This window comes from Rana temporaria, chromosome 1 (genome assembly GCF_905171775.1).
Source record: "Rana temporaria chromosome 1, aRanTem1.1, whole genome shotgun sequence".
Taxonomy (NCBI): domain Eukaryota; kingdom Metazoa; phylum Chordata; class Amphibia; order Anura; family Ranidae; genus Rana; species Rana temporaria.
Genome location: NC_053489.1, coordinates 148,520,931 through 148,544,341, shown reverse-complemented (window position 1 = coordinate 148,544,341; position 23,411 = coordinate 148,520,931). Strand labels below are relative to the sequence as shown.

The window sequence follows — 23,411 nt, the reverse complement described above, 5'->3', positions numbered from 1 at the left end:
GTTTTAAAAATAAAAAATCAAACATGTCATACTTACCTCCACAGTGCAGTTAGTTTTGCACAGAGTGGCCCCCGCTCCTCCTCTTCTGGGGTCCCTCAGCGGTGTTGGTGGCTCCTCCCCCACATAGACTGTCCACATTGGAGAAGCACTCTCCTTGGTGGACACCCGTGTGGGCACACTCCCGAGTCCCACATATGTGTCCAATCACAGAGAATGTAGGACTCGGCCTCACCCCACGACGCTGTGTCAGTGGATTTGATTGACAGCAGCAGGAGCCAATGGCTGCGTTGCTATCAATCTATCCAACTCAGGACATGAGACACCAGCTAGAGCTGGTGTGCTCATTCCCGACCAGAGAAGGATCGGTGTCAGGTAAGTAAAAGAGGGGGGTTGGGGGGCTGCAGCACCACAGAAGGTTTTTCACCTGAAAGAGGAGGTCCACGCAATTTTTTTTTATTTTTTTTAAAAAGCCAACAGCTAATAGTGCAGCTGCTGACTTTTAAAAAATGGACACTTACCTGTCCAGTGCGCCCACGATGTCGACAGCCTAGGCCGAGCGTTGCTCGTCCCTCGGCTGCCCCCGCCGCCATCCTCAGTAAGGGAATCAGGAAGTGAAGCATTGCGCTTGACTGCCCGGTTCCCTACTGCGCATGCTCGAGTAGCGCCTCGCTCTCTCACTGGTCCCTGTTCTCTCCTGGGAACAGTGTGCCCGGAAGTGGGTGCAAATACCTTAAACAGGTAACTTCCCCCCCCCCCCCCGAAAGGTGCCAAATGTGACACCGGAGGGGGGGTTCCGAAAAGCGGATGTTCCATTTTTGGGTGGAACTCTATATCTAATGCATTTTATGCATTAAAGCATGAGGGTTTAACAACCCCTTTTGCAAACCAGAATGCCCCCTTTGCTAGTTTAGCACACCTGTAAAAGCTGTTCCTAGAATGTATTGCTATGCCCAAAAAAGGCATCCTATTTAAGATAATTGCTCTCCAGTTGTTTGTGACCATTTAGAATTCATAAGCCACAAGACTAGGGATCATCGAGTTAGTGTATTGCCAGGATCTCTAAAACTATTAACATAAAACAAATTGGTGCTTGAGAATTGTACCAACTCATACAGATTGATAAAGTAAACAAACTCCTTAAAGTCATAAAACTAAATTGGCAAGTAATTTTTTATTTATTTTTATAAATAATGATCTGCATGGAAACTCTCTTGTTGGAGAAGAAGTCTGTTAGACAGTTTTACACAGGTGTTGTCCTATATCATTATCCAGCACACTGCTACATAGATGACAGGAAAGCAGCAAGATGAGAAGCAAAGCAGCAGAACGTGATGCCAATCTGTACACACTAGAGAGCAGAACAGAGAACATCAACTAGAAAAAGGTGAATTCGCATTTCCAAACTTAGCTATGCGAGAACTCGGTGTGCACATTATTCACAGGGAAACATAAATTACTGGAGAACACTGCTTCTTCCCAGCTGGATACTGATAAAATGGATGCAAATGGCTGACAAGTTACTTACCCTGCGTTGTTAATCACAATGTCTGTAAAATAAAATGATAAAAATATTAGTATTGCATATATTTTCAGTATGGGATACACTAAACTGTGCCAAATAAATATGCTGAAATGCCTAAAAGGAAGCATGCTGGCTATTTTCTTTAACTTTATGCAAGTTCCACTAGTTGCTTTAGCCGTCTACTTTTGCATCTGAATGACAGATAAAAATCTGTTCGGTTATACACACATACATTTGTCATACTTACATCCACTGTGCAGCTTGTTTTGCACAGAGTGGCCCCGAACAGCATTTTCTGGGGTCCCTCGGAGGCTGTCTCAGCTCCTCCCCGCCTCAGATAACCCCCTCTGGGAAGCGCTCTCCCAAGGGGGTTACCTTGCAGGCGCGCTCCCGTGTCCTGTTGTCTGCGTCCATTGCCGCAGAGTACAGGACTTGGCCCTACCGCCCGCGTCATTGGATTTGATTGACAGCAGCGTGAGCCAATGGCTGCACTGCTATAAATCTATCCAATGAAGAGCAGAGACCGGGCAAAGGAAGAGCGTGTTAGCGACGCAGGATTTTCCAGAGCTTAGGCAAGTAAAAGGGGGGGGGGGGGGGGCTCAGTAATCATAATATGTTTTTTCACCTTATTGCATAGGATGCATTAAGGCAGGGATATGCAATTAGCGGACCTCCAGCTGTTGCAGAACTACAAGTCCCATGAGGCATAGCAAGACTCTGACAGCCACAAGCATGACACCCAAGGGCAGAGGCATGATGGGAATTGTAGTTTTTCAACATCTGGAGGTCCGCTAATTGCATATCCCTGCATTAAGGTGAAAAAACATGAACCTTTACAACCCCTTTAAAGTCTGGGTTTAAATGTCACGAAACCCACATCATAAAAAGCTACCAATAAATGGTGTATTACAGGCGGTTCACACTCACTCAGTCATTATGAGATTTTTTTTTTTTTTTGCAGAATACAGAATACGAAATTGGTTGATCCTGCTGATCTCTATCACTCCCTTCTGTCCATGTCCCCAATTCAGCTGGTGATTTTGCAGAGTAGTGTTGGCAGCTCTGCACATGCTCAATTTTCAGCTGAGCATTTCCTCCCTATCACATCTGAGCAACTCCTGTGACTATAGAGGCACACATGTGGGCATATACACAGTGGTAAATTATTCCCCCCATGCGCACTAACCAGCTAAACACTGCAGGATATTGCATGTAGATTAACCACTTGCCGACCAGCCACTGTATATATACGGCGGCAGGTCTGCTCTCCTACGAAAACCGACATTCCCGTACTTCATGTCCGCCATCCACACGCGATCGCGGTGAGGAGAGGCAGAACGGGGGAAATAAGTAAATAAAGAGGATTCCCATTCTGTCAGCGGACAACTCTAAGATCTGCTGTTCCTAGTGATGAGGAACAGCGATCTCTTTGTTGTCCAAGGCAGCCCAGCCCCCACACAGTTAGAACACACCCAGGGAACACAGTTAACCCCCTTGATCGCCCCCTAGTGTAACCCCTTCCCTGCTAGTGTCATTTATACATTGATCAGCACATTTTTATAGCACCGATCAATATTATAAATGTCACCGGTCCCCAAAAAGTGTCACTCGGCTAAAAATCGCAGATCGCCACCATTACAAGTAAAAACCCCCAAAAAAAAAAAAATACCATAAATCTATCCCCTATTTTGTAGACGCTATAACTTTTGCACAAACCAATCAATATGCGCTTATTGGATTTTTTTTTTACCATGTAGAATACATATTGGCCTAAACTAATGAATACATTTGTTTTTGTTTTTATATTTTTTGGGGGGATATGTATTATATTGACTGGCTAAGTGATTTCCGCAGTGGAATTTAGCCCGCTGTCAGCTGAATAGGAGTCACAGAAATGCAGAAAAAAAACTGCACTCCTGTGACCCACAGGAGAAGTAGGACCAAAAGAGCTTTGGCCCTACTTCTCCTTTAAGGCCCACACACTTGCCTTAACACTTTTATGACTTTACAGAACACTCATAAGGGAACTTTGTAAATGCAGAAAGTGCTGCAATTGCTTTTCTGTGTCAGTCTTGTGAGTAGATAGGGTCAAAGCTTTTTTTTCTTGCAAGCTGTAAAGTGGACGTAAACCGAATTAATGAAATGTATCTTGGGCACATCTATCTCTAGTGTTTTCATATCTCGCTCTAAAGCACCAAGTTCTGCTGCTCTGTTCTTTTGTTATCAGCCTGATTCTGTCAATCTAGTTAAAACCAGCCTGAAGTTTGGGTGAAGGGAGGTTGCTATAAAACAGATTAGCAGAGAGCTTGTCTTGTCACAGTACAGCTCTGCAAGTCTCTGCCTATGCGGAAGGGGGGGTGCCTTTCCTCCAATCCGCTGTCTTGGCTGTATGCCAACAATCCAATGCCAGTGCCGAACACAAAAAAAAAAAAAATGTGTAACACCATGTGCAATTGCTGAAGAATATAGCAAGTTGAAGACAGCAGATATACATGTTAAACTTATGTAGGCAGATTTGTTTCATCTCTGTATCATCCGAGGTTGTTCACTTCACTAGGTATATGTGAGGGTTTACATCCACCTTAATATAGAGAATTCTTGTAAATTGAGAGTGTGAGTGTGTGTGTGTGTGTGTGTGTGTGTGTGTGAGAGAGAATGCAAGTGTGTGAGTGTGAGTGTGAGAGAGTGTGTGTTTGTGTGTGTTAAAAAAGGGGAGGGAAAGAATTTCTAAAAAGGTATTACTGTATTTAGACAAGATCTGACACTCAGTCTGTGAATGTGTGCCTCGTGTGCAAGCAGCCCATTCATGTCAATTGGTATGTAGGAAAGAAGTGGGGATGAGCGAGCGTCCCCCCCCCCCCTTGAGCAGTACCAGGCCACATGCCCTCAACATGGGGGGGTGGGTGCTCTGGGGCAGGGGGGGCGCCCTGCGGCCCCCCCACCCCAAAGTACCCTGTCCCCATGTTGATAAGGACAGGGCCTCTTTCCGACAACCCTGGCCGTTGGTTGTCAGGGTCTGCGGGCGGGGGGCTTATCGGAATCTGGGAGCCCCCTTTAATAAGGGGGGCCCCCAGAAACCAGCCCGCCACCCTAGGTGAACGAGTATGGGGGTACATTGTACCCCTACCCATTCACCTGGAGGAAAACGGTCAATAAAATAAACACAACACAGGGTTTTAAAATAATTTATTAGTCAGCTCCGGGGGGGCCTTCTCCGCTGTCGTCTAGGCGCTCCCCGGTTCTTCTCCCGCTTGCTCTCCGATGCCTTCTTCGGGGCTGGCCGCCGCTATCTTTTTAGCTCTCTTACTAGCCCGGTCTTCTTTGCCGCCTTCTTTTTTTCTTATGTTGACTCTACGCTTCCTCCCACTGTAATGCCGGGTGTATGAGGCGGCGGCGATTTATATAGGCCTCTTATGACGTCACAGTCCCAGCATGCTCCGTGGGTCCCGGAAGCGTTGAGTCAACATAAGAAGAAAAGAAGAAGGCAGAATGCAGAAAAGAAGACCGGGCTGGCCGCCGCTAGTAAGAGAGCTACAAAGAAGATAGCGGCGGCCAGCCCCGAAGAAGGCACCGGAGAGCGCGAGCGGGAGAAGAACCGAAGGAGCGCCTAGACGACAGCAGAGAAGACGGAAGAAGACCCCCCGGAGAGCGGAGAAGACCCCCCGGAGAGCGGAGAAGACCCCCCGGAGAGCGGAGAAGACACCCCGGAGAGCGGAGAAGACACCCCGGAGAGCGGAGAAGACACCCCGGAGAGCGGGTGACACCTAGGATGGGGGGCCGGTATCTGGGGGCCCCCTTATTAAAGGGGGCTCCCAGATTCCCATAAGCCCCCTGCCCGCAGACCCCGACAACCAACGGCCAGGGTTGTCGGGAAGAGGCCCTGTCCTTATCAACATGGGGACAGGGTACTTTGGGGTGGGGGGGCCACAGGGCGCCGCCCTGCCCCAGAGCATCCACCCCCCCATGCGGCCTGCTACGGCTCAGGAGGCTACCGGCGTGCTTGGATACGGGTCTGGTATGGATTGTGCGGAAACCCCCACGCCATTTTTCCGCCGTAGGGGTTCTCCTTACAATCCATACCAGACCTAAGGGCCTGGTATGCCCCTGGGGGGGAACTCATGCCGGTTTTTTATCTGCGACAGGTACAGTATGTTTTGTCTAATGGAAGTTCCACTTAATTGGCAATTTTTCTGCCTTTGGATTACTATTGATAATATGTCTAGATTATAAATTTTGGTAAAATCTTTAATAAAATGATAGAAACAAAAACAAAGTGTAATATGAGAAAAGAAAAAAGAAAAAAAAAAAGAAAAGGAAGAAAAAGAAAAAAACGACATCCCTTAGGAGTGCAGAGACTTCAACATTCAAAAGAATTGCAATAATTAAGAAACCGCCTCTTTAGTGCCACCATCATTTTTGCCATTCAAAAGATATTAAACATAGCCTGTCAACAACAGATGTAAGTAGCCAAAACACAGGGGTGTTCTAATCACTTTTCACTACAGGAAGCTTTGAAGACCTTGTTTTATGTTATGTAAATTGCATGGGCTCGATGATTCAACAATACTTTGTTAATTCTCTTTAAATGCAATCAACCCTAGCTTAGTGAGCAAAAAGAAAAAAAATGATCAAGCCTTCAGCTCTGGGGACTTTCAATGCCACAGATGGGTACATTTAGCATTTGCCAAACTTCTCTGTATCAAGAATATAAAAGCCCCAATACCAGTAACACAAATCACTTTTTTTTTTATATTGCAAGCAGTGTGACTCAGACCTCCTCTGACACTACCAAGTGGATGATCTGAATATCAAGTGAAAGAAGGTCCCTGCAGCACAAGGGCAGGCCTACGCAATGCATATACTGTAGCAAATACTTTATTATAAAGACATTGAATATTAACAAGAATTTTGTGTGACTTGCTACTACTACCGCTGTCAATGTGAACAGAAAACAATAGCGTCCAGTCTGTGAGAAGGGTCATTAGATCAAATCAACCAAAGAAATGTTGTAGACATACTCCTCTGTCTTACCAACATGTGTTCTGCTAGTGTGGGCTGCCATACACTGGTTCGTAAAAAAAAAAAAGTAAAATAATGATCATCTTTTTTTTAAATTTGTTTTCTTTAGGACCAAAAAGCACCCCTGACTCACCTGATTTACAAATGTGTTAAAGCGTTTATTACCCTAAAAAAATAATGATAGATACTGTTCTCTTAAAGCAAGTTATACAGCACATTACTTGTGCTGTGTAATTTGCCTCCCCCTGTATCACCTAAAATACCTTACCGATCCCTCCTGTAAACTGACCACGGTTTATCATGGTTGCCGAGTCCCGACACTGTGGTCAGTTTAAATGGCTCGGTCATCCGCAGCCCTGCTCTCTTGTGTCCTCCTCCCCCTCCCCAACCTGCCTGTCAGCTCTGTCCACTCCACGATCCTCCACTCCTGGTGCAATCATATCTATACTACTAGCATGCCATCCACTCCATTATATAATTCTGTGTGTACCCGTGCATGCGTTGTACAGTATAATTTGTAAAAAAAAATGTTATATATATCAGAGTGGCTCCCGGCATTCAAGCAACTCCTCAGCTCTCTCTCCTCCCCTCCAGCTGATGTCAGTGGCAGACCTTGGCCCTGCCCACTATAGCTGTTAGTCAGGCAGAGGAGAGAGCCGAGGAGTCACGTGGGCCGCTCTGATATAATCTACATTTTTTTTTTAAGAACACATAGCATTATATAAACAGAGGGGATGGCATGATCGTAGTACAGTGAGTCAACAACCACTTTAATGAAGGGCCTGATCCCTTTTCTGCCTGGGGACAAGAACTTCTGATGCTCACAATTGTATTTTATTTTGCACTACGTCATTTGTGAAGTGAACTGATACCATCTTGGGAGGAAAGGATGGTTTTGGGTGTAAACCTTGTCTAAGTATGAGGAACAGCTCCATGCGAGAGAACCACCAACTTGGTTGTAAACCCTTACAATCCACTTTTTACTACAGGCAAGCCTATAAAAAGGCTTACCTGTAGCTACACCAGATATCTCCTAAACCTGCACAGTTTAGGAGATATCCCATCGGCACATGCCCACTGAAGCAAGGGCACATTCGAGCCATTGTTTCAGTTAGTGTGCCGTTACCAGCACTGGAGCAACGTCATCACAGCTCCGGACAATCACAGTGCCAGAGCCTGTGATACCGAGAAGTAACTCTATATGCATACTAGCTTATTATGCCCTTTGTCTTTTTTTTGTGGGTTTACAACCACTTTAAGGATATGTCTCAGATGTGATAGCAACCAAAAATGCTACTTTGCAGGAGAGGTCATCTAAATAAATATCCCTGATGGGTTCAAAGGGTTGTTTCTGCAGAACAGAGAGCCAAGATCCTAAGAAAACACATGGTGCTGCAATGGGGGACCTCATGCTAGATATACCTTGAAGAAAAAAAACACTTTTGCAAAGAACAGCAAAGAACAGAAAAGACAGAGGTCTTTGAAAAAGAACGGACAAGGCTGAAAACCTGTCCTTTCAGCTTGAGCCCTTTATAAAGGGCTTATGAACGCACTTAAACAACAAATTGATGCGCCCGAGAGCCACGGGTGTTGCCTACAGTCGCCTGTACAAATTAAATACAAGATATGGCTATATACAATAGTATGCAGCCTCAAGCATAAACATGGGAATGCTTACAGACACAGACAGTCTGAGTCTAGGGACATACTGTATCTCTATATGCTTATACTTGGAGTCGAGTATACCCCCGTACAGCCATATCCTGCATTTCATTTGTACAAGTGACTGTACGCAACATCTTTGGCTTCCAGGTAGATTATCCAATAGACCTGTGTGCACGAGCCCTTACAACGCACATTGTTTTTTAGGAGTTATCCTTAAACAATAGAAAAAAACATCTGGAAAGATTGAAAATCCATACACCAAATGGACATAATATGTGGAATCCAAGATAGCTGGGTACTTAGGTTTAAATTGCCATTTCAGACAACAAATCTTCACCCTAGGCTTAGTCGTCTGTTAACCACCATGTTCCCCTTACCACTTAGACCGATCTCCTACTGTTTTTAGGAAGAAATCCTAATACTTGCTAAGTTCTGCTGAAAAAGACTTTCCATCAAAGAAGCAATCATTTTATCAGCATTATCACTTTTATAGATCTGAGAAACTTTTACGCTCAGAAGCTTTTAAGAGCGTTGAAAAATAGAGGAAGATGAAATCTGAAGACAACATCAATACACAAATTAATGAAATGGTCCGCAAATCAATTACATAAAACGGCAATGTTCTTGCTTATCATTCGCTCAGATGCTCACACGCAGATGACTGAAATCAAATAACACACCGTTTAAAATAGTTCTATTGCGTTTGTCAATAATTCACCAAACAGAAGAGAAGAGAAAAGCTAATAAAGTTAGTGGTTACCTATCCGTCCAAACGCATCCAGGGCTGCTTGTACAAGTTTCTCTCCCAATTCCACCGAGTCTAAAAAGGGAAAGAAAAGAAATAAAAGTTGTGAAAAGAAACAGATTATAGGAATAAACCTTCACACAGCTTGTGGGTTTTTATACAGTAATTTCCATGCAATTACATACATTACACTTCGAAGTGCTGAAAGCATATTTAAGTGCAGTTAAATCTGTATCAAGAGAATACAGAGGCTGCCACTGCTGCTAGTTCCCCAATGCTGATCCAATGTCTTCGATATGCGAGGCAGGGGTATGCAGCTAGTACACAAATCAGATTTTTTAAACTTTATGTGCATTTCAGATCAACAACTCTAAGGGATCTATTTATAAAATCACTGTATGGGTGTGACAAACATCTACAAAGTTGTTGTACATGGTTGTTGTATATGGTCTAATACAGGGGTAGGCAAAAGATCATCGGGCACAGAGACCTGTTAGCGAGATGACCTAGCAAGGCATTCAGGAGTTTTGGTGTGCTTACAGAAAGCGCACTAAACCCACGGGATATACAATTTTTTGCTAAAGCGCAGATAAAGGGATTTTTAATACAGCTTACCTGTAAAATCCTTTTCTTGGAGTACATCACGGGACACAGAGTACCTTCAGGTGTTGACACTGGCAATCTCAAACAGGAAATGCCCCTCCCTATATAACCCCCTCCCATAGGAGGAGTACCTCAGTTTTGTAGCAAGCAGTATGCCTCCCAAAATGGTCCCCAAAAAGAGGGGTGGGAGCTCTGTGTCCCGTGATGTACTCCAAGAAAAGGATTTTACAGGTAAGCTGTATTAAAAATCCCTTTTTCTTTATCGTACATCACGGGACACAGAGCGGCATATTCATTACTATATGGGATGTCCCAAAGCAATGCTCACAATGAGGGGAGGGAGAACATCTCCAAGACAAAAGGATTTAATTTAGAGAAATACTCAAATCATAATAAATCCAACTTAGTTGAGAAAAATAATCTTAAATTTTAAATTTAACTCAAAAAAGAGGAGCCCCCGGATTCCGAGGGTCTCAAACTGCAGCCTGCAGCACTGCCTGCCCAAAGGCTGTATCAGACTTCCTTCTTACGTCCAACTGGTAGAACTTTGTAAACGTGTGGACAGAAGACCAGGTTGCCGCCTTGCAAACTTGAGCCATAGAGATCTGGTGGTGTGCTGCCCAGGAGGCGCCCATGGCCCTAGTAGAATGAGCCTTTAATGATACTGGAGGAGGCAACCCTTTCAAGCCGTAGGCCTGAGTGATTAATTGCTTAATCCACCTAGAAATGGTGGACTTTGCAGCTGCCTGCCCCTTCTTGGGCCCATGCGGTAATACGAACAGCACATCTGTTTTCCGGATCTTCTTTGTAGCTTTAAGATAGGCCTTCATGGCCCTGACGATATCCAAGGTATGCAGCAACCCTTCCTTTCTGGAAGTAGGTTTAGGGAAGAAGGATGGTAATACCAAATCCTGGTTCAAATGAAAACTGGATACAACCTTCGGTAGGAAGGAAGGATGAGGGCGGAGAACGACCCTGTCCTTATGAAAAATAAGATATGGTTCCTTACAGGATAAGGCCGCCAGTTCCGATACTCTTCTTGCGGAAACTATGGCGACCAAAAATACTAACTTTCTTGTCAGTAAAACCAAAGGAATTTCAGCCAACGGCTCAAACGGTTGTTTCTGTAAACTTGACAGAACAAGGTTTAAATCCCACGGGCAAAGCGGGGATTTAACTGGAGGTTTAATACGCAAGACCCCTTGAAGGAAGGTCTTAACCAGCGAGTGGGTGGCCAGCGGCCGCTGAAACCACACTGACAGAGCAGAAATCTGTCCTTTGATTATGCTTAATGCCAATCCTTTATCCACTCCTAGCTGGAGAAAACTTAATACTCTATCGATGGTAAATTTGCGAGAAAGCCATCGCTTGGACTCACACCAGCCTACATAGGCCTTCCAGACCCTGTAATAAATCACCCTAGAGACCGGTTTCCTGGCTCTGATTAGGGTAGAGATTACTTTCTGAGACAGACCTCTACCCCTGAGAATCAGGGATTCAGCTTCCAGGCCGTCAAATTTAGATGCCGTAAGGCAGGGTGGAGGATCGGACCTTGCGATAGCAGGTCTGGCCGTAGAGGAAGAGTCCAAGGGTCTCCCACTACCATCTTTAAGATTAGTGAGTACCATGCCCTTCTGGGCCATGCTGGAGCTACCAGGATGACTGGTATGTGCTCCACCCGGATCCTGCGCCGCAGGCGGGGTAGTAACTGGAGCGGGGGAAACGCATAAAGAAGTTTGAACTGATGCCAAGGGCAAACCAACGCATCGGTTCCGCAGGCCATCGGATCCCTTGAGCGGGACATGAACCTGTCTAGCTTCTTGTTGAGTCTCGATGCCATGATATCCACGTCCGGCACTCCCCATCTTTGGCAGAGTGCTTGAAAGATTTGTGGATGCAGAGACCATTCCCCCGGCAAAAGAGTCTGGCGGCTTAAGAAGTCCGCCTGAAAGTTGTCCACTCCTGGAATGAATATTGCCGATATGCAGGGCACATGAGCCTCTGCCCATAGGAGAATCAAGCTCACCTCTCTCTGAGCGGCTTGACTCCTGGTTCCCCCTTGGTGATTTATGTATGCCACGGCCGTGGCATTGTCTGATTGAATTCTCACCGGGAACCCCTGCAATTTTGACGTCCAAGCCCTGAGGGCTAGTCGAGCAGCTCTGAGCTCCAAGATGTTGATGGGCAACTGCTTCTCTGGCGTTGCCCAAGTACCTTGGCGAGTGCAACCATCCAAAATTGCTCCCCAGCCCGTCAGGCTGGTGTCTGTGGTCACTATCTTCCAAGCCACTGGGCTGAAAGACTTCCCCTTCAGTAGATTCTGAGGGTCTAACCACCAACACAGACTTTGTCGGACTCTTGATGAGAGCGGCAACGGGATATCCAAGGCCTGTGGCCTTCTGCTCCATGCTGACAGGATGGCTGCCTGCAGGATGCGAGTGTGGCTCTGGGCGTATGGTACCGCCTCGAATGTGGCCACCATCTTGCCTAGTAATCTCATACATAGGCGAATAGTCGGTTCCTTCTTGCTTAGAACCAGTAGGATTAATTCCTTGATGGCTTTGACCTTCCTCAGAGGTAGAAACACTCTTTGTTGTTCTGTGTCTAAACTCATGCCGAGATATTCCAACTGCCTTGTGGGCAGGAAAGCTGACTTTTCTCGATATAGGACCCAGCCGAACTTCTCGAGGTATTGGACCGTGAGGACCACTGCTCGCTCCAAGCCGGGAGACGAGTGATCTATGACTAGGAGGTCGTCCAGGTATGCTAGGATCGTGACCCCTTGGATCCTTAGTTTGGCTAGGATTGGAGCTAGGACCTTCGTGAACACCCGGGGGGCCGTAGCCAACCCGAAGGGAAGCGCCACGAATTGGAAGTGACGCGAAGCCACCATGAAGCGTAGATATCTTTGATGTGGCTGATAAATTGGAAGATGAAGGTAGGCATCCTTTATGTCTATGGACGCCATGAAGTCGTCCTTTTGGAGTGTGGTAGCTGCTGACCGCACGGTTTCCATCCGAAATGAGCGGATCTTTAGGTATGTATTTACCATCTTTAGGTCCAAAATTGGCCTGACATCTCCATTGGACTTCGGGATGATGAATAGGTTGGAGTAGAAACCTAGCCCCTGTTCCAGGACTGGTACCCTCTACTATTACTTCCTGGGAAAGTAGATGATTTAATGCCGACATTAATGCGGCTCCTTTCTCCGGATCGTTTGGAATCCTCGACTCCTGGAAATGAAGAGGAGGAAACCTTAGGAAATCTAATTTGTAGCCCATGGCCACGGAAGACCGTACCCACTCGTCGGGAATGCTGGCTTCCCAAACCTCTGAAAAGAGTCGCAGCCTTCCCCCCACCTTCGTGGGTGGGGGCGCCCCTTCATAAGGTCGGCTTGGGGGCTGGGTTTGCTGGTTTGCGAACCCACTGCTTTCTGCCTCTAGCAGCCTGTCCTTGTGATTTGCTGTTGAAGCCGAAGTTTGCTTTCGCAGGAGGCCGTCGATACTGTTTGGCATTAGAGGGCCCCTGCCCAGGGGAGTACTGTCGTTTAAACGCAGGCCCCTGAAACTTCCTCTTAGTTGGCAAGAGAGTACTTTTGCCATTTGAAATGGTTTGAATGTATTTATCTAGGTCTTCTCCGAAGAGTCGTCCTCCATGGAAGGGGAACCCTACCAGGAGCTTCTTGCATGGGGGCTCGGCCTCCCAGCTTTTTAACCATAAGAGTCTTCTCATATGGATAAGGGATAACGATAAACGTGACGCTTGCTGGATAGAATCCTTAATTGCGTCTACTGTAAAACATATGGCCCTAGGGACATCCGAAAATTCTTCTGCCTGCTGGGCAGGAATAAGTTTAAGCATCTGCTTAACCTGATCCGATAATGCTTGAGCAACCCCAATCGCAGCCACAGCTGGCTGTACTACTGCCCCTGCAGTAGTGAAGGAGTTCTTAAGTAGTGCTTCCAAGCGTTTATCAACTGGATCCTTGAATACCTGTATGTTTTCTACAGGGCATGTTAATGATTTGTTAATACATGAGATGGCTGCGTCCACTGCAGGAGTAGCCCATTTCTTGGAAAATTTATCTTCCATAGGATATAGGGCAGAGAATCTTTTAGGTGGTAAGAAGATTTTTCTGGCTTGTTCCAATCTTGGAACAAAACTCCCTCTAGTAGAGGGTGGATCGGAAATACTGCATTGCTTTGAGGCGCCCTCAGTGAGCCCAAAGCTGAAACCGTAGATACCTGGAGATCTGGTACTGGCAAGCTGAATGCATTATGGACCAAGTCCGTTAAGGCTCGAGTCCACCAGCTCTCCCCTTGGGAGACTGCTCCAGACTCCTCTGTATCCGGATCTTCGATCCCTGAACCTACTTGGTCCTTGTCCAAGAGGTCGTCCAATTCCCCTAAGGAAAGGACCTCCTCTTCTGAGGGTCTGCGCTCGGGCGACGGAGATCTAATCCGTTTACTGCCCCGCATAGCTGTGGCTATCATTTTTCCCATTCTTTTCTCCATCTCTCTTAAAGAGGTGAGTAATACCTCGTCCGTGACCATCTTAGGGTTGGACTGACCCGCGCCAGCTCCAGCCCCAGATCCCGATGGCCCCAAGGCTCCCTGTGGGGAAAGCAGCGGCATAACTTTGTCCGAGACCTTAGACTCTCCGGATGCCATGGTACAATACCGAGGTACACCTGCTACCTATTGGTATTTGGAACTATAAAAGTTAATTGCCCAAACACCTGTTTGGGGGATAAAAAATGCTTCCTCTCCCCTAGATTACTTTTTTTTTTTTTTTTTTTCTTTTTTTTTTTCGTTTTTGTTTCAAATCCAGGAAAGAAAAAACATTCTGTCCCCCTGAGTAGTATTGCAAAGAAAAACTATGAGATGAAAAAGAAACAGCCTATTGCTAGGCTTGAAAAACAGTCTTCTGAAGACTGCAATATCCTTTCTGGCCACTGTGTGTCCTCGGCGCCCCGTGCTGCCGCTCTGGTCTTTCCTCCCCAGTTCCAAAGTATTGATGAGCTGTATGGAACAAACAAGGAAGGGCCGCCCCTTCCTTAAGCCACTGACCCGCCCTTCCCCCCCCAGCAATCTCAAACAGGAAATGCCCCTCCCGACAGGGGGGGGGGGGGTTTGGGAGGAAGGGACCTCTCTGCTCCAGCAAACTGCAGCCTGCAGCCTGGAACCACGAGGAGGTCAGCGTTTTGCCTGCTTTGCAGGCTCTGAGGAGGAAGACTGAATGGAGCATCGCCTGGAGGCTTGCAGGTAAGCACAGCTCTCTGACACACACATATACTTTTATATCACACAGGCCCCACTCAATGCTTTTCCAACACTACAAGGGAGGTCACATCTTATGGGGAATAATACATATAGAGCCATCCTATCTTTATGATATGTGACTAGTTTGCCAGATGCAGTGCATAACTTTAGGCATGTCCCCTGTGACCCCCCAGAAAAAAACCTGCTAAGAACCAAGTTCCGCAAGTTTTCCCCTCACTTACCTGCTCCATGCCGCAGGACTTTGCCAAGCAAGAGGCCCAATCTTCCCCCATCTCGGTGGGGATGTCTAGACCTTCAGGCCCTGGGTTCCTATGAAGGATCCACTGTCCTGGGCCCATATAGCACCCTGGCAACAGAAACATTAGGCACCCAAAGGTTTTCTAAGTTCTGGGCCCAGGGTCCAGCTCTCTAAAAAGAAAAGCATTATGGGCTATACCCCAAGGGTTTGGGGTCCGGTTACTGACCACTTTAGCGCTGAGGCTTTTTTGGACAGAACCGGTAGCTCACCTAATCCCAAGGATGCGGAGGCAAGCTAAACCATGACTAACACCTAAGACACTGGCGTAAAAACTGAGGTACTCCTCCTATGGGAGGGGGTTATATAGGGAGGGGCATTTCCTGTTTGAGATTGCCAGTGTCAACACCTGAAGGTACTCCATATAACCCATATAGTAATGAATATGCCGCTCTGTGTCCCGTGATGTACGATAAAGAAAACCCAATTTTATAGGTGCTGTTGTGCCCATATAGTTGCACAACAGCAGTTATATGGGCACATTATTATCTATATGCCATTGTGCCCATATAGCCGCTATTGTGCATCTACAGTATATGGGCATTAATATACAGCACATATGGGCACTGATGGGTGGCACTTATGGGGCAACACTGAGGAGGAGACACAAATATATAGCAGTAATCTGCACCGATAGGTGGCACTGATGAGGCACCAATATGCACTGAACTGATAGGTGGCACGGATATTCAGTACTGATGGGTGCCACTGACTGGTGAGAACTGATGAGAGCGGCACTTATGTGCAATGATGGGTGGGACTGATGAGGTAGCACTAATAGGCAATGACAGGTGGCACTGATGGGCCCTTACATGCAGCACTGATTGGCAATGGCAAAATGAGACAACTTATTTCATTAATATTTAAATGATAAAATTCTGCTAGCAAGACAGACCTGTTCCATCAGAATCTGCGACCCATCATATTCAGTAACAGAAGCAACGTTCTACTAGAACACTGCGACACCCATCTTGGTACACCCTGCACTCGGTCACAGCTGCCTTCTGACTGCAGGCTTACTGCGGCTGAGTGCAGGGTGTACCAAGATGGGTGTTGCGGTGTTCTGACAGGACTTCACTTCCAATACGGAATGTGACGGGCAGATTTGGACAGAACACCCGAGACTGGGAAAATAGCAGCGGCACCCCGCACCCCTGGCCAGCTTACCTGCCATGGCTGCCCACTGACGTTCCGAGGTATCGGATTAAGCATCGGAGCATTTGCACGAGTACAAGTACTTGTGCAAATGCTCGGTATTGGCACCGATACTAGTATCAATATCGGTGCAACTTTAATGGGCACAATAGCATCTATTTGGGCACAATAGTATTGTTATGCTCGTGTGCCCATATAGCTGCTATTGTACATCTATATGGGCACAACAGCATAAATAATTAGGGTTTACTGTTGTGTGTGTCACAGTTGCAGGGCTTCACCCCAACTTCCTGCCCCCCTGAAAGTTGTCATGGGACCAAAAGTGAGAGAAAAGGACACTGCAGGGCTTTGCATGTGCCAACACGTACATAAAGTGTTAATACAAAAATACAGGTGTCACTTTACATGGCAGAAAACTAATATTTTCTGTCTGATAATCCTAGTCAAAATAACTTTGTGTTCACGATAGATCATATCCATAGTGACAGAGCTTATGATGTGTTATTTATCATATCAAGTCATTCTTCACACATATATTAGATCTGTGTGCAAAATGTACATAATGAAGAGCATTAGATAGTGGCAGAATATTACCTACAAGGATCCTAGTATCATTAATCAGATAAAAACCGTAGAGGGCTTGGAGCCATAGTCTTTTACCGAGAGATAATAATGGCATCAGTCAGTTTACATCCAAGGAGAGGATGCAGAGGATATGATTAGAAACATATCTACAGGTAGAGGAGGCATACTAAATGAATGCAAATGTAAATAAAGATTTATCGTTGAGCTACAAAAAAAAAAAAAGAATGAACATAAAGAGAGAGGGCATTATTGCAAGAAATAAAAATGATCCAGCTCTTCACCCGGGAGGTGTAAAGGCTGTTGCCTGAAATAGATGGGAAATTCTGATACTTAGACTCAGCGGAATCTTAGTGGGCAATTTTGGATTTGGAGGACAGCACTGATACAGCAGTGACTCGGCTCTTCTTGAGAGCCTGACCCTTGAGAGCAAGAGCATTCCACCGCAGTGTCTTTAATGGAAAATAAATACACTTCTGTAAAATACATGCTTTCACTAATCAAAACAAAAGGCAACATCATGTACAACTTGTAGACAAGCTTTGAAAATAAAAGAAAAAGAAGAAGTAAAAAAAAAAAGAACTAAAAACGCAAACATATGATACAAGCCGAGACACAGAACTGGATTGTCTGGCAGCGGGATGAATGTAGTACAGACTATTATCCGTAAATGGGTAACCATAGTGTCACTGGAAAGTTTATATAAAACAAATGTAAAAGGGATTTTAATGGCATTAGGAAATCCATCTCTTTTAATGGGGTTTTTTAGTATTATGGAAGGGTCTTAACTTCCCACAATGCCTCTAGCCAAAGCACTAGGATTCACACCAGCCAAAGACTGCTCAAGTTCGGGACACTCCAACTGTCAAGCTTCTTACACACGACCGAGTTTCTCGGCAAAAACCAGCAAGAAACTTGCCGTTTTTTTTTTTTTGCCGAGGAAACCGGTCGTGTGTACAATTTGACGAGGAAACGGTCGAGAATCTCGTCGAGCCAAAAAGAGAGCATGTCTTCTTTTTCCTTGACGGGAATGGGGACATTTACCTCGCCGAGATCCTCGACAGCCTAACAAGGAACTCGACGAGCAAAACGATGCGTTTCGCCCGTCGAGTTTCTCGGTCGTGTGTACGAGGCTTAAGGAGCTTGTTCCCAGCATCCTGGGAGCAGGTGCACTTCTACGTTTCAAACTCGCACATGCACAGTGCTCTCACCCTTGCCCTGTAGTAGCCAAGACTAAGAGAGAGCACTGTGCATGAGAGGGTTTGGGAGAAATATGTGCTCTCGCTCCAAGGGTGATTGTTAGAGTGTCCCAGAACTTGGGCAGGACAAGCTGATCACCTAACTGGGTTTTTATTTTTTGGCAGGGTTTGCAAATGTCCCTCATTACTGAATGGTAAGGCTTTCAAACTAAGAACAATATTTCAACGATGCACAGCGTTTAACACTGCATCTACTTTAAAAAAAAAGGAGAACTCAAGTCTTTAAAGCCCAGTCAGCTGCTAGAAAAGCTGGTCTCCTGTCTTGCCCTCTATAAGGAAGCAGTAGTCACTCTGCATCTCAGTAGGGATCCAACATGCCCCATGCCAAGTCAGACCTGGAACTCCTAAACAAACAAAAGGCACTCTTTGCAGATTACAAAGCTACTGTGCTAATGCAAGAGGTTGCATGTCATACCTGTTCAAAGAGACCGCTCATTCCACACAGAGAGCAAGGGACTTTAATAGCTGGCAGGAGACAGGCTTTTCTACACAGCATGTGGCCGTTTTTTAATAACATACAAACTTTAAGGCCGCGTACACACGGTCGGTCTGTCCGATGAGAACGGCCCAAAGGACCGTTCTCATTGATTAACCGATGAAAACGGTCCAAAGGACCATTCTCATCAGTTAACCGATTAACCGATGAAGCGGACTGATGGTCTGATGTGCCTACACACCATCAGTTAAAAAAACGATCGAGTCCAACGCGGTAAAACACAACGACGTGCAGAGAAAAATGAAGTTCAATGCTTCCAAGCATGCATCGACTTGATTCTGAGCATGCGCGGGTTTTTAACCGATGCTTTTGCATAACAACGATCGGTTTTGACCTGTTGGTTAGGCGTCCATCGGTTAAATTTTTTTTTTCTCGAAACAAAGTTTTATTCATAATCAAAAGTAACAGTCGTACAATCATACTAGCATTTATACATGAATTTTAGCATGAAAAATGTGACATTTAACATAGCCGGATTCAGTAGTGGAGTGTTCTTTTTTTCTTTTTTCCTTTTTTTTCCCCCCTTTTCTTCCCCTTCCCAAATAACTTTATTGTAACAGAGAGTGCATACATGTCATTACATACATCTAAAGTGTCAATGATGATATGAGGGTGTGCAGCAGTCAGAATACCAACAGTTCAAAGCCGATGTCATTGTCAACAAAGAGACATTTTACAATGCACAGGGGAAACAAAGAGCAGTCTGGTGCCCACCATGCAGGTACTCCATACCCGCACCGGAGCGCCCAGCCAGGTGTAGGCCACCCATCTGGCAACATAGACCTGTGGTGCCTCACGTACAAGTATCAGGGTCCTGTAACTAACGGTCCCAAATTTTATCATATTTGGTCGGGCATTCCCTGTTAATGTACATAATCTTTTTGTACGGAGGATTATTATTGACCTCCACCTTCCACTCCACAAGTCTAGGGGGTACGGGTCGCATCCAGCTCCGAGCAATAACCTTCCGCACAGAGAACAAGGTCTCATGCAGGAACGTCTTTGTGTATTTGTCTATAGTATCCGGAAGCACCCCAAGTAGGCACTGTTTTGGGTCCAGCGTAACCGGAGAGCTCATGTGATCGTGCAGAAATGTTACCGCTTGTGCCCACAGGCCCTGCACTTTGGGACATGACCATATTAAATGAAAGAACGTACCCACCTCCCTCCCACACATCTGACAGAGTGTAGATTGGGTGCCTCTATATCTGGCAACCTGGAGGGGGGTGAGATATGCCTGATGGACTATATAGATTTGGGTCAATCTGTCGGAGAGCTTGGGTGAGACAGCCTTGCAGGATTCCAAAGCCTTTTCTCCCACTCCTCATCCTCCAGGGGGCCCAACACTCTCTCCCAGCGAGGTTTGAGCTTATATGCCAATTTGGTTGAAACGGAGGCAATGAGCATACCGTAAAAGGCAGACGTTAATTTGCGGGGATCAGTACTTTTAATTATGGCTATAAGTGGATTAGGGGCAGACTGCAGGGTGGACCCCGAACCGCGCGTCTCATCTGCAAGAATTGAAAGAGCATGTGTCTGGGGAGTGAAAATTCTTCGCTAAGCGTGGAGAAGGGTTTGAGGGTTCCGTCGGCGAACAGTTGGTTCAGGTAGAGGATACCATAATTAGACCATCGGTCTGCATCAGGCAGGTGTAGAAATTCTGACAGGTTTTTATTGTGCCATAAAGGAGTATAATCATTGTAGATTGGTATCCCTAGCTTGGTAGAAGCCAAGTCCCATATGCGTCAGTAATGATACAGCAGGGTCCGTCTGTCGTCCCCCAGACCCGCACCACTAGAGCCCATAGTCAGTGCGTAGATTGGGTCCTCAGTGCGATTGTAGATTGGGTCCTCAGCTGGAGAAACCGCTCCTTGTCCGTCTTGTCAATATGGAACAGTTGAGATAATTGCAAAGCGATATAGTAAAGATTAAAATCAGGGAGGGCGGTGCCCCCCAAGTCTGTGGGGTTTTTAAGCACCTGCCAAGCCAATTTATGTCTGTTTCCCCATAACCATCGGTTCAATTTTAAAAGCAAGTTCTACAATTTTTGACCTAAGGATAACTGACTGATAGGGCCCACACACGATCGGTTTGGACCAATGAAAAAGGTCCTTCAGTCCGTTTTCATCGGTTTGGACTGACCGTGTGTACGCGGCCTCAGACACCTTTTTTTCATGTACCTGGAACGTATTTAGCTCATTTAAACTGAAAGCCCGATTGGGTTAATTGACAGGTTTACTTTAATTCTGTAGACTACTCCAAGAATCTATTCGTGCAAACAGCCTATAATATGAGCCCAATTTTTTTACAAACAGCCAAATGCTTAAGGAAGATGCTTGTTGTAAGACTGACAACCTGCTTATTACAAGGTAATAGCCAATAAAGCCTAAAAAAAAAAGCCTGCAAGTACCTGCAGCTATCAAGGATCAAAGTGTTGACATAGAAAAGAGAGCAAATACTGGGCTAGGACAGCTCTAATGACTGCTATTCGTGTAATAACACACAGCGCACTGCACCGTTACAAATATATATTCCCTTTTCAGAGGGCTAATTTATGCCTCAAAACAATTAATTTAGCAGTTCTCCCCCAAAGCAATTTTTTTCATGTGCTATAAATTTGTACATGTGTGAATGTGAAAATTAGTTTAATGGCAGCAACATGAATTAAAGATGAAATGCACATCAAACATGAGGACAGCATCCCATACCATAATTGGCCACCGCTTTTCCTCCTTTCGCCCTAATTTCTTCAACAACCTTGTCTGCAGCCGATGAACTTTTCCCGTCTCCTTTGATGTCACCTCCCAGATCGTTGACTGTAAAATCAATCAAAAAGCACGTATTATTTTAAATGGAGATTAACACAGGTGAAAAAAAAACAAACAAGGCAAATACACCAAGCTGAAATAAACAAATTAGAATACAAATTAACATTGTACTTGTTTTTTTTAATTTTGCATGGGGTCGTTCTGGATTAGAACAATCATCAGGTTTTCATTGTCTGAGTCCCTAGTGGAGGAGGATTTTCTGGGTTACAGTCAAGCCTCGTACACACGGGCCAGAATCTCGTCAGGAAAAAAAATGTTTTTCCTGATGAGATTCTTGGCAAGAATCTCTTGCTGCCCAAGTGTACACGCACTCCTTTCAAAAGAACCGTGGTTCTTTTGAAAGGCAAGAACGCGGTGACGTCATCGCGTACGACGAGCATACGCTCGTCACATTAAATGCCGTTGCCGCCATCTTGCTTCACCCTACCTATGCCGTGGAAGCTACCGCACATGCGTCAAAGTCATTTCGAGCATGCACGGGTTTCCACGGTGACAGGCAAGTATACAGATGCTCGGGTTTCACGTTGGGGCTGACAAGAATCTCAACGAGAAAATAGAGAGCAGGATCTCCATTTTTCTCGTCGAGATTCTGGGCAGATTTCCAGATGAGAAACCTGAAAGCCTCGTACACCTGTTCGGTTTAATCGGCAGGAAAGCTCTGCCAGCAGTTTTCTTGCCGAGAAAACCGAGCGTGTGTGTGCGGGGCTTAAAGGAGCAGTAAAGGAAAAACATTTGTTTGCTGAAATGACTGTTTACAGGGTATAGAGGCATAATAGTTAACGGATTCCTTTTAAAAATGATTAAAAATAGATAAAAATCAATCATATAATGTGCCTGCAGTTTACTTTCGTTTTTAAACTGGTTTCATGTTTCTGTGAAGTACAGAGACACACAGAACAAAAACAAACAAACACAGGGCAGTGTTTGGTTCTGAGGAGTTTTAGACACACAGTAATCACACCTTCTTCATCATGGACCACAGAGAGAAGCTCGCATGAGTTTTTTCATAAGGAGCCAGACAAGCACGAAGTGTGGAGATCAGAGAAGGATTACAGCTACTTCAAAGCAAAAACGAACAATGAGGACATGAAACCAGTACTGCAGTAAGGTAAGGGAAGCTATTTAGCTAAAAAAAAATGTTTCCTTTAGTGACCCTTTAAGAGTTAAACCTTTGCTGCCTTTGTTCCAATTAGGGAGATACAGAATATGGCAATAAGTTTGTGGACACCTTTTTGGACATGTCATTCCGGAACAATGGACATTTTTTGCACACGTTTAAAAAATCATAGGCCTGAAGATTACTTAAAACCCACAAAACATTATCCCTGGAGTTCATAAAGACTGGCACAGGCAGATTTTGTGAAAGTGTCTCTTTCTGAAGAAGGGTCCAGATTCATATACCTGTGTAGAACTTCATTTTGCACCACTTCTAGAATGTGTGAGACACACTTTCACAAAATTGTGTCCAAGACAGTTTGCCGTTTGCAGGACGTTTTGAAACATCCCGCAAACACACCGTTCCAGTGTGAAAAGTCACACAGGAATGAATGGGAGGCGGTTTTCAGGCGCTTAGCAGAGGCTATTTCCAGCACTAAAGTGCTTAAAAGCAGAGTTCTAGCCTTTTTTTTATGTTTATTAAAAGTCAGCAGCTACAAAAAGCATAGCTGCTGGCTTTTAATAAACATACACTTACTTGCTCCACTATCTAGCGACGCTCCGCTCCTCTCCCCTCCCCCGGCGCCTCCATCCTAACTGTGGGCACCCAGCCATGACAGCTTTCGGCTTCACGGCCTGGGCACTCACTGCGCATGCGCGAGCGGCGCTGGACTAGCTGATTGGACAGGCGAACGCTTACAGGGAGGGGCCGCCGTAGGCGATATGACGTATCGCCTAGGCGGTCCCTGGGCGGAAGGAGGAAGTGGGACAGGATGTTCCACTCCTCCTGAAGCCCCCACCCCCC

The 23,411-nt window shown here is 45.6% G+C and overlaps 1 protein-coding gene across 2 annotated transcripts in view; it reads right to left on the bottom strand.

The window, feature by feature from the left end:
• The window catches only part of HSD17B4 (hydroxysteroid 17-beta dehydrogenase 4), a 427,477-nt gene that overhangs the window by 328,649 nt on the left and 75,417 nt on the right, over window positions 1-23,411 (bottom strand). For both annotated transcript variants that reach the window (XM_040344026.1, XM_040344036.1), the window contains exons 3-5: window positions 21,332-21,439; window positions 8,967-9,026; window positions 1,526-1,547 (exon numbers count right to left, since the gene is read on the bottom strand). In XM_040344026.1, coding sequence (XP_040199960.1) covers window positions 1,526-1,547; window positions 8,967-9,026; window positions 21,332-21,439 — 190 coding nt within the window. The remainder of the gene's footprint in view (window positions 1-1,525; window positions 1,548-8,966; window positions 9,027-21,331; window positions 21,440-23,411) is intronic.